Source organism: Vigna angularis, chromosome 8 (assembly GCF_016808095.1).
Source record: "Vigna angularis cultivar LongXiaoDou No.4 chromosome 8, ASM1680809v1, whole genome shotgun sequence".
Taxonomy (NCBI): domain Eukaryota; kingdom Viridiplantae; phylum Streptophyta; class Magnoliopsida; order Fabales; family Fabaceae; genus Vigna; species Vigna angularis.
Window position 1 is genome coordinate 9,156,916 of NC_068977.1, and position 12,416 is coordinate 9,169,331.

The following is a 12,416-nucleotide window of genomic DNA, read 5'->3' on the forward strand; positions in this document are numbered from 1 at the left end:
GAGGGTTGAGGGGCAGCTTGTTGACTTAGAGCTCGTTGTCTCCTTGTGTCACTATTGTTTCTGCGAGCTGTTTTCTCGATCTCAGGATCCACAAGGAGTGGTTCAGATGACACAGTCCTCCTTGTGCGGATTTTTCCCTGCATACACTAGAAAACTACCAAACTCTTGCCACAAGTCAGCCCAAAAATTAAAGATAATAATTACAATAAAATAGAAAATTATACACAAAAGGATAAAGTCTAAATCGGTTAAAATCACACAAAAGTCTAGTTTAACACGGGTCCCCGGCAGCGGCGCCAAAAACTTGTTGTTGGTTCGGCAAGCGTACCGAATCGTTCAAGTAATAAAACCGGTAAGATCGGGTATCGTTTCCCAAGAGACTCGTGTCCTAGACAATCGTATAATCTCTAACTAATTTAGACTAAAGAATGATTCCATATTTTTGTGGTTTTAATACGATTAAAGTAAAGATAATGCAAGAATGATAAAAGTTGATCTTTGATAACTTAAACGCTAGAAATGCGAGTGATTAGAAATTGTATGAAATGGTATTATTGGGGGTATGATCTCATCTACTTCACTTTTGCGCATACAATTCACTTTCTTTCCATTAATTATCCAATGTCAATCAACTAAATTACTCCAACCCAATCCCTTGGTAGAAAGAGCCTAGACTTACTTCTTAAACTCTAATTCCTTAGAAACTTTAACAAGTTCATCCGCTTTAAGAGTTGAGATTTAAGACAACCAAAGGTCCAAGTTCTATCCCTAGATACAATTTCCCTTAGGTATTTAATCCAATTTCAGATTTACACAACATTTCCCAATATCAAGCAAACCCTAGAATCATGCAATGGTGGAACACAACATCACAAGCTTTAAGAGAAGGAATTAAACACTAGAAATCAATGGAATAGACATATAATCAATCAATTCAACTGTAATTAGCACAAAAGATCCGTGATTACATCAATCCCCAACAATAATGAAACTAGCTCTCCATTGTCATGGAGAGCTTGATCTTACAAATTGATGAAATGGAAGAAGGGAGAAGACCCAAGGTGGAAGGAGAAGTGTTTCCACAGCTCCAAGATCGCCTCCAGCTGCTCCAAGGTGTAGAAATCGCGTTTGGGCTGCCAAAGATGCAAACCCCTTCGCGTTCCAGAACTAAATAAGCTGTTTCTGCCACATCAGCAAAAGTGGCGCCCGGCGGCCCGACAGACAGGCGCCAGGCGCGCTCTCGGTCAGGCTCGTCACGCCCGGCGCCGCCTCGGTCACCAGGCGCCCGGCGTGACTCTCTGCAGCAGCCTTGGATCTTCATCTTTTCAGCTCCTCTTCTCTCTTTTCTTGGGTTTTGGCATTGTTCTTTTTGTGAGTAGCTTCTCCAGCTTCTTTGAATGGAGATTAGCCATCAAATGGGCTATTTACAACTTACAATGTAATCACTTACAAACAACAGAAATTGAGTTAAACAAGACTAAAAGTAAAGGAAGAGTTGACAATTTCCATCAATTTGATGCTGAATATTGAAGTAAAATTGGCCATTATCAGTTCTCCTCCCTCTTTTGTCTCTCACCACTCTGACCATTTAATTTGATCTATCCTCGGCTCGTGTTCGGTCTGTTGTTGGTGGCTGTTTGGTGTTGCTGTGGTGGTGAGATCTAGCACTTCTTTTAGCTGGCTTCCAGGTTAGTGGTTGTGTAATTTCTTACTGTTGATGCATAATTTGTTGTGTTAAATGTTGTTATCATGGTATGTTGGATGATTGATCTGGGTTTGGGGTTGATAATGTGGGTTGCGATGTTCGGATCTGTGTTGTGATTTTCGGCTATGTGGTGAGAAGTGTATAAGAGAGGGAGGGACGCTTAGAGGGACGCTAGGAGGGACGCTGCACATGAAAATGCAGTCAGTGTTCATGCAGAACCGCACTTGGATGTGTGGTTGAGCAACACCGCAATTGGAGGTGCGGTTGCGGAACGCCGGAAATGGGAGGTGCGGCTGTTATTGGCCGAATTTCACGACGAAGTGTGGCAGAGGAGCGAGTTGAGGTGCGATTGGTGGTGACATGCGGCGAAGTGTTTATGGTTATTTATTTTTTGTTTGTTAATTTTTTTTAATTTGTTTGTTTTGTGTTGTTATAATTTTTAATTTTTTATATGATACTTTTTTATGTATATTTAGTTGTTTAATTTTGTATATAATCATTAATTTTGTGTTTTACTTTTAGTAAATGAAGGACCACAATGTAAAATAGGAGGTGCAGGAGAGAGAGGTGAGGTGCATGGAGAATTGTTCATTAGACGGTGAGTTACTCCTATAAGAAGCTGAAGCAGCTAAGCGAAGTCTGAATATTCTCAAGCATGGATGATAGAATCAGCAGTTTTCCAGATGAAATCCTTTCTTACATTGTATCTTTTCTTCCAACCAAACAAGCCGTGGCAAGCAGTGTTCTCTCTAAGCGCTGGATATTTCTGTGGCGTTCAGTTTCCTCATTTGATTTCTGCAGCAGAGATTTTGATTTTGACACAGACAAAGGGGCATCTCACTTTATACGTTCGATGGAGTCTTTCTTGGATCGTCGTGATAGAGACCAACCTCTCCACAAATTTTGCCTTAGATTTCCTTCTAGTCATTTCGATGCGAGTGATAATGGTAGACTTCAACGCTTCAGCCTCTATCTGGATAAGCACTGTCCCATCCCCTTGTTAAAGTTTTGTAAAACTCTTGTAGTTCTGAAATTGACTAACCTTTCACTGGAAGATAATTTCTCGGTTGATTTGCCGTTGCTTAAAATTTTGCATTTGAATGATGTTGATTTACCAGAATATGTAGATCTTGTTTTTGGGTGTCCTGATCTTGAGGACTTGGAACTCAATTTTATGCAATGTGAAATTAAAGGAAAGATTAACATGTTCCCCAAGTTGGTTAGAGTAAGCATCAACGATGATTATTGCCCATTGGAAATATTTAAGAATGTTCAAGTTTTGACATTCGATTTGGTAATGCCTATGAAATTTGTTTTCTATTTCTTTCCAATTTTGAAGGAAAAAAATCGGGGATACCTGATGTTTCGATGTCATTTCGTATTTCATGCAGTGGTTTCAATCAAACCTGGACCTGGGTTTTGACTTTCACAATTTAGTTCAACTTGAAATGGATTTGCATCTGAGCGATGATTGGCTTCGGGTCTGTGAAGTTCTCAAACATCCTCCCAAACTTCAAAGTCTTGTCATTTGCATTCATCAGGTTTGATGATTAAGTTTTTCAAGTATGGATTTTCTTGTTATATTTTCTTCAAGCATTAGTATTAATCCAATTTTTATGTTCCTTCGTCACATGCACACTTTCCGGGAAAACTTCCCGGAAGGTCACCCATCCCTAAATTGCTCCAGGCTAAGCACGCTTAACCATGAAGTTCTTATGGGTCAGGCTACCGAAAAGCAAATGCATTTTGGTGATATGAGTAGCCAAATCAATCCCTTTAAGTTATCTTTCAACTGTATAGTCCCATACCTATACAGTCTCCAGATCCCTCTCATTCCGGTGTATGTCCGATTCGTCCATGTACCCCTTCCACTGGAAGCCTGCCAGGAGCCGCTCATTGTCCGTGACGCTTTGCACCAGCGATCACTCCCCGCCCTCGTTAGTGCCTGGGTGTCACAGACGAGGTTCGGGATCCCCAGGCTCAGGTGCTTGTACCCACTCCAGAAATTCAGTTTGTGGGGGAGGCCATAGGATCATTTATAGTCTGGCCTAGAGCATTAATCATGTCACATATTGCTACTCCACAGGTAAAATATTTTTATTATTAGTACTCCACATGTTAAATTTAAAAATATTTATTAATATCTTTGAAATTGTTATGTTCAGTTCACACGTCCTCAGAAGTATCCTATGCATGAGCCAGTCATAGATGAAGATGATGACACGGCTGAAGCGGAGGATGATCCTCTATCAAAGCTAATGACAAGATTACCCAGGTTGCAGAAAGGAGCATTACAAATATACTGGGATTTTAGAGTATTTGGTCTCCCCCCCTGGTACGACTGTCGCGGTCATACAAATTTGATGTGCACGAAATTATGCAGTATAACTAGGATGTGACTCCTAGGTCGTCTCTCAAGGACCAATTTATGTGGTTCAGTCTTAGATTTAACACAAAGTGGGGGGGTTTGTGGATGTTTTTGACACTGAAAAGTAAAATAAATTAAAAACAATTGAGTTTTAATTAAAACAGAATTTAGAAACTTTTGAAATAAATTTTAATGGTGATAAAAACTGAACGGTAAAAATACAATGACAAAATTTAACGGTGCAAAAAAAAATACTAAATGGTAAAATAGAAGACACAGCAAAAATAAAAGCACTTAATTGGAAATCAAATTTAGCAAAGATTCAACACTTGAAATTAAATCCCTGGACAGTGAAAATAAAAATGACAGTAACACACTATACGCTTCAGAAAATAAATCACTGTTGCACTGTTTGGAAAATGAAAATACAGAGAGTTGATTGAAAGAGGAAGAGGCAAGAGCCTCTTCCAGGGGCGTGAGTACTCCTAATTCCTACTCTAAAATCTGATTTATCTCCCCCTTCTCTTCTCTGCCGCTGCCCTTTTATATTGCCAATTCTCTGAACCCGTGAGTCTCTCTTTTGCCAACTTGTCTTCTTCTTCAATCACTTTTTGTGGACATTCCACCCAAGCACTCTTCTCTCTTCTCACGTGAAGGCTGGACTATGCTAAGACAGTGACATTCTTTTCATTCCCGTGAAGCTCCCTTGGACGTGCTGGAATGGTGGATGGTGTGAATACTTGAGCTTGGATGTGGCTGCTGGATACCTCTCCAACAAAACCGTGACAGTACCTCCTGTGTTGATCTCTCATGTTGCACCTAAAGCCTCTTTTGTGTATCAAATTAATTCCCATAAGAGAAACAAAACCGGTGCTGGTGGTTGCTCTTTCATCTAGCAAAGATAAATGACCGAACACTTCTTCCAGGACGTTTGTTGTTGCTTGTTTGGATGCTTTAAGCTGGATGCGTGAAGACTTGCTGCTGTGTGCTTGGCGTTGCTTTCTGCTTTTGCTGTCAACTGCTGGATGTATTGAAGCTTGCTGGAATACTGTTGTACCGTGAAGGTGGCTGCACCAGCTCCTTGCTTCATACTTTGCAGCTGCCATGTCAACCGTGAAGCTTCTCCTTCAACGTTTCCCCATTCTCCAGCAGCTTCCGTGAGCTTCCTCTCTTGCTGCTGTGTTGGAGATAGCTGGATGCTTCTACGTGCACATGTTTCTCTTCTCCAATGAAAAGATAATTTTCCAAGTATGGATGCACAAGCCGTGTGAGCTTCTATCAATTGCAAAATTAAAAAGCAAAAGCTTGTGAAAGAGCAAGGAGAGTTAAGAGAAAATCTGCACCGCTTCTTGCTAGAATAAAATATTCTTTTGTAGCTAACATCTTTTCTCTTCCAAATACGTGAACTTCTCTAATTCAACTTGGCCTCATCCTTTATGCTTTTAAAATAATATTTCAGTGGCAGGGCCGTATGCTTTTCATGAAAAATCAAAATCTTAGCATTTTGGAATTCTCCATGGACGTGATTCTCCAAAGTGGTGGCCCTTCTCCATGTGCTTAATGCTTGACACAATGAATTGGAAACAAAACCGTGAGCTCCATATGTGGCCCATTTGCCAAAAATAATTTTTCAAGCTTGTGCTTTGTGGTAAACTTTCCAACATGGTGGTCCCCTCCTTTAAATGCCATATGTATGGTGCTGAATTTGTTTCAAGCTATTTCAAAATGAATGTGCCGTGACATTTACTTAGAAAATGTGGCAGCACAATTGTTATCGTCAGGCTATAAAACCGTGACACCACTTCTCCAACACCAAACAAAAATATTCCACTCCTAAGTTTCCGCATAAACACACAAAATAAATCAATGCAATACAGCTTCTTCCAAGTAAATAACACAGTGTACAAATGAATTTTCTTTTGAATGTCCCAAATTGTATTTCCAAAATTTCCCTGCAATTACTAATGTAAATAATTAACTCAAATAATTCAAATTAATTAAAATAAGAATTTCTGGTCAAATTAAGCACAATTAGCAAAAACGGAAAAATATCGGACATTTAAGCACAATTCCCCGATTAATTCTAGCACAATAAACTAAGTGAAGTGAATAAAATATTGACTCATCACCCCCATGTGCCAGTATATATCACATTGAATGATGCATTGGAGATTATTGGGGGAGACAGGATGTTGAATATATCCATCCTTAAAATATGGTGCATGTAAGATAATTAATTTTGTCTTCCATATTAATTTTATTTATATTCATAGTTTCTAACAACTTAACTTTGTTGTTTTAGGTACATGGATACAGTCATTGTAGACCAAGGTCGGTCTTCCGTGTACGGATTTGTTGAACCCCAGACCATTCAACCTTCTTCTGGTAACACACTTGAAAGCAAAAAATCTTATTTGCAAACATGGATGGCTGAGTCAAATAGAGACGTATACCTTGTGCCATACATTGATGGGTATGTGTTGTTTTATGTAAAAGTCCATTAAAGTTTACTTAATTAGTTTACTTAAGTAGTTTACTAACTATTTATTATTCATGATAGGTCTCACTGACAGCTGATGGTCATCATTCCCAAACAATGTACAATTATATGGTTTTGTTCGCTGCACAGGAGGATGAAAAATGACTTGAGAAGCATGCTTTAAGGGTAAGTGTTTCTCCAAAAATGACTTTGAATTTCATGTTGACCTTAAATTTTAATGATAAATATAGTTATATTAATATTACTTTGTGTTTTCAATCTAAATAGAGTTATGGGTAAAACCCGAGGTCAACTAGTTCAAGTTTTATATCCAAAGGTTGTAAGTCATTTATAGTTCTAATTCATTTTCTAGGTTATTGAATGATCTAAAATTCTTGACTATTTACTTTGTCATTTTAGTGTAACAAGCAGGAAGATTCATGGAAATGTGGCTTCTATGTCATGTCTTGGATTAAGACAATCATTCGAGCTGCCATTACAGATCAATGGAATGAGGTAATGATGCTTACCTTCAATACATTACACATCAAATTCATCTTTGAACATATATGAAACCATAATTAATGAATCTTTCTTCATTTTGCAGCGCTTCAAGAGTACATCTCCTATACCAGAGGAAACAATTAAGCAGATAAGGCAGGAGTGGACAGCTTATCTTCTGCAGAGATGGAGCTAGGAACTTTTTATATTACTTAGGTTTAGTTTAAGTTTATATTTTGATAGTTTTGGTATTGAATTGTTTTTTATATTAAGTGGAACTTTCTTTAGTTCAAACGTAGATATATATATATTATAGTAGACGGTTCTGGATAAATTTTCTGGTTTTCAGGTATGGTTTTATTGTAAAAATAAATCAATTTTAAAAAAACGCCCAGTAGACGTCTGTTAAAGCCATGCCCGACGTCTATATACGTTTGTTAATGCAAAAACAGATGTCCATTGAGTTACAGTGGTCAAAACGTTAGAGCCCATAGACGTCGGTCATGAGCACGTCTGTTCCCCTTTCTGAAAATTAAGTATTTGTCTACTTTTTTTTTCATCTAATAAAAGTTTGTCAAAATTTGTTGGATTTGTCAAGAATTGTTTATGGAAATTAGTTGTTGTTTTTGAATTCAAACTTAACTTTTGTAATATATAATGATCTTTGTTGAATGCACACCTATTAATTAATTGTAAATTTGTAATTTCATAACTAAAATTATTTATGATTTTTATCAGTGAACAAAATCAATGGAGTAAAACGGAAACGGGAAGGAATACTTATTTTCACATAGTTGAATGTTTAGTAGCTATGTTTATGTTTGAAAAATTCTACTTTTACTTAAACATGCTAACATAATATTTTACATCTTGCTTTTAAAAAAAAAACCTCCAAATGACACAAAACAAGTATTTATATTTCAATTTTGAAAATATCAACAACCAAAAGTAGAAGAATTTAACTCATTATAATAGAAAGATATTTTTTAATTTTCCAAATATCAACTATTTAATGAAACATTAATTAACCAAAGTATGAAAGTAATAATAAAGAAACATATATTTAATAGCTGAAATAGGTATATAAACATAAATTGTGTATTGCGTCAAGAAAGCAGACGTTACATCCAGCACCAATAAAAATTATTTAATAGCTGAAATAGGTAGAGTCGAAAATGCATAAAAATGATTTAAATAGTATTATATTATTTAAATTTTTTAAAATAAAATAATATATAATGACTTTGTAGCTAGTAACTAATTCATTTGTTTTTCATTGAACCTGCTTCATCTATATCTGACCGGAGACTATATGAAAGTACTTATAGCAATCTTTTTTATGTCATAGTGAACCACTATTTAATTTATAGAATTGGGTTAACAAAACTAAATTAATAATTAAATGAATTTAAACAATATATCCAAAGGCTAATTTAAAATCAATCCAAAAGCTATTTAAAATGCAAACATGTATAAAACCATCAAGATTAAAATCCTTCCAAAGGCTAATTAAAATGGCAACAAAATCCCAGGTTTGTAAATTGTTAGAATTTGATAACATTTAAAAGAAGGTCCAAGTAATTATTATTACAATGAAAAATTGAAAGTAATAAGTGATAAAAATGTTTGGAAATTTAGAGAGAGGAGGGGTTTTAGTACCACAAGACACTCACTATAGATCTCGTTTATTAGTTGCAAGACCAAGTTGCAAAATATATAATGGAGAAGAAGAAAACTAATATGTATATATAAAACAGGTTTATGACATAAGAAAGTTATATATTTCATGCTTAATCTTAAATCTTTATTAACGGTACTAAACTTTAGTTTCAATTCAAATTCCACATTTGTAATGTGGAATGATCTTTATTAAATGTATATTGAATTATGCATTGGATCAGTGGTTTAAAATTAAGATAAAAGTTTTAGTAGTTAATTTTTTAGCATTAATTCTCTCTATTTTGGAGCTAACAGGTGAGAAAAAAAAAGTCAACCGATTTAATGATGTTTAATTTGAATTTAATAGAGATAAAATAAGAATAAGTAATTATAATTTTATTTTATGATAAAGATAAATTTAGTAAATTTTATTTTAAGTCAATTGATATTTTATTTTCTGTTGTTAGTTAGTCTAAAAGTTTACACTTATTTAAAGGTTATAATTTGTGTGGATCATATTTACATCAAATCAATCAATAAGAGTGAATTAAAGAATTCAATTATTTATGTGATGACTTTTTTTAACAGTTTTGGTACTTTGAAGCATGAAGCATGGCAGATTTGATAAGCAGTCTCCATGACGAAATCATTCGTTATATTCTTTATTTTCTCAAATCCCGTGAAGTTGTTGCAACCAGTGTTCTCTCCAAGCGCTGGAATCTTCTGTGGCGTTCAGTCTCCTCTTTGGATTTCGACACTAAGGAATATTTTTCCCTTCTCAAATGCGAAAATGATATCCATACCTTTTATAGCTCCGTGTGTTCTTTCTTGATCAACCCTTCTATAGATTTCGTCTCAGATGTTACTTTTCTGTGTATATTTTTAAAAGTATCAGGACTCGGATTCAAAATGCACTGAGTGAAAGTGATAGAGTTCAAATCCTCGACCTCAAGTGTGATTTGGACATTGTCATTCCATCTGTGGTATTTAGCTTCAAAACTCTTGTAACTCTTGGAGGACATAACAGTGGAAGATATTTCCTTTGTTGATTTGCCCTTGCTTAAGATCTTGCATCTAATTTATATTAATTCCCATCCAAATTATATTAATTCCCCAATAGAAATTGATCTTTCACAGCTTCTTTCTGGATGTCCTAATCTTGAGGACTTGAAAGTCATAAAAGTGAGCCATTTGGCTTGTGAAAATAAAGGAAAGTTTATCAGATTGTCCAAAATATTTAAGGAAGTTGAAGTTTTGAAATTCCATTGGCTGAAATTCCATTGGGTAATACCTGTGAGATTTGTTTGTTATTACTTTCCGTTTGGAAGGGGAAAATGAGGGTTTTCTGATGTTCTGATATCATTTCGTTTTTCTTGCAGATATTTCAACCAAACCTGTACCTGAATTTTGACTTTCACAATTTAGTTCAACTTCAATTGATTGTGATCCTGGATTGGCTTCTGGACTTGAAAGTGCTCAATCATTGTCCCAAGCTTCAAAGTCTTGTTATTGGCATTGAGAAAGTTTAATGATTAAGTTTTTCAAGTGTCGATTTTCTTGTTATATTTTCTTCAAGCATTAGTATTTATCCAACTTTTATGTTGCTTGTTATGAGAAATATGGTCGTTGTTATGAAGAAGATGTTTGGCCATACCCACAAACTGTTCTTACATGCATTTCATCACACCTTTTTTAAAACCTGCCGTCTAAGATATTACAGTCGTTTTAAAGATGAGTTTCACTTTGCAAGATATCTACGGACCATGAAATTCTACACTCTTGAGGAAGAAATTAATGATATGAAAAGAGAATTATCTTCCTGCATGAAGATATCAGATACTTGTATCCTTTCATTTTCTTTAGAATAATTAAGGATTGTGTTTTTTTATTTGTCTTTCTGTTGGTAACTCCAAGTATTTGGACATGTTTGTGCAATTAGTCTACTTTTCTTCACCTAATGAAAGTTTGCCTCAATTTGTTGGATTTTTGCAGAATTGTTCATGAAAATTTGTTGCTGTTTTGGAATATGTAGTGATCTTTGTTAAATGCACAACTATTATTGTAAATTTGTAATTTCATAACTAACATTATTTATGATTTTTATCATTGAACAAAATCGAAAGAGTAAAAAGGAAATAAGAAGGAATACTTATTTTCACATAGATGAATGTTTAGTAGCTATTTTTATGCTTCTAAAAAAAAAAACCTCCAAATGACACAAAACAAGAATTTATATTTCCATTTTAAAAATATCTACTACCAAAAGAAGTATAATTTAACGTTTAATAATGAAAAGATATTTTTTAATTTTACAAATATGAACTATTGAATAAAACATTAATTAAAAGTACGAGTATCAAAAATTAATTTTCATGGGAGTAAAAATGACGATGTCATAAAAATAATGAGACATTAAAACTAAAAAAAAGGTTGTAAAAACAATATACAAGTATGAAAGTAATAATAAAAAAAAAATAGCAAACTTTGACATACATAAGTATTAGTGTCTGCTATGAGCGAGAGACACTAATACTGTTTCTTATATCAACGCTAAATGTACTAAACTTAAGATTATATTAAGAATAAATAACGTACATAAACATAAATTGTGTATTGCGTCACGAAAGCAGACGTTATATTATTTAAATATTGAAAATAAAGTAATATATAATGACTTTGTAGCTAGTTTAACTAATTATAGTATGCATTTGTTCTTCATTGAACATGCTTTATCTATATACCTTACCCGAGACTATATGAAAGCACTTATAGCAATTTTTTTTATTTCACAGTGAATCACTATTTAATTTATAGAATTGGGTTAACAAAACTAAATTCAGAATTAAATGAATTAAAAACAGAAAACAATATATCCAAAAGCTATATTTAAAATGCAAACATGTATGAAACAGTCTAGATTAAAGTCCATCCAAAGGCTAATTAAAATGGCAACAAAAATCCCAGATTTGCAAATTGTTAGAATTTGATAACATTTAAAAGAAGGTCCAAGTAATTATTATTAGAATAAAAAATTGAAAGTAATAAGTGATAAAAATGTTTGTAAATTTAGAGAGAGAAGGGGTTTTAGTACCACAAGACACTCATTATAGATCCTCCTTTATTAGTTGCAAGACCTATCATACATAAATTTGAGTTGCAAAACATATAATGGAGAAGAAGAAAAGTAATATGTGTATATAAAGCAGGTTCAATATATGACATAAGAAAGTTATATTTCATGCTTAATCTTAAATCTTTATTAACTTTAATCTGCATTTGACAAATAAAAACCAAGCAACTTTCCAAATTAGAAAACAAATTACTTCACATCATTCATGACATTAACATTTAAACTAACGAGAACAAAGGTTAAATGTTTTTATGGAGGTTGTTAGAAACTAGTAGAAGATTATAGAGATATTTTATAATTATTACTTTAGGGGTTAGAGTTATATATAGATGTTGGTGTACTATTTCAAAATAAATTAATTTGAATAAAAAACTTCTTTCTTTCATCAAGTTCAAAGCTCCTGAATCCTATTTTCACATTTCTTCTTTATCATCTTTGTTACTGTTCTCTTTAGAGTTGTTTGAAGTGCATCCATTATCTATAAATAAGTAGTAGTGAAAAATTTAACTACAGACGGATATTCGTATAAATTACTCACTAAAATCTATTTCTCACGAATCAATAATCTGTATTT

General features: G+C 34.0%; 1 protein-coding gene across 1 annotated transcript; it reads left to right on the forward strand.

The window, feature by feature from the left end:
• Nucleotides 1-2,360: 2,360 nt before the first annotated feature.
• LOC108344470 (FBD-associated F-box protein At4g10400) lies at nucleotides 2,361-3,252 on the forward strand. The gene is made up of 2 exons (XM_017582909.2): nucleotides 2,361-2,999; nucleotides 3,097-3,252. Exons 1-2 carry the CDS (start codon nucleotides 2,361-2,363, stop codon nucleotides 3,250-3,252), a joined length of 795 nt encoding a protein of 264 aa, XP_017438398.2.
• Nucleotides 3,253-12,416: the final 9,164 nt, after the last annotated feature.

Bases quoted from the DNA above. Each gene is read 5' to 3' on its own strand.
- LOC108344470 (XM_017582909.2), top strand. From the start codon at position 2,361: ATGGATGATAGAATCAGCAGTTTTCCAGATGAAATCCTTTCTTACATT. The intron at 3,000-3,096 runs GTAATGCCTATG...TATTTCATGCAG, and splicing joins AAGTTTTGACATTCGATTTG to TGGTTTCAATCAAACCTGGA.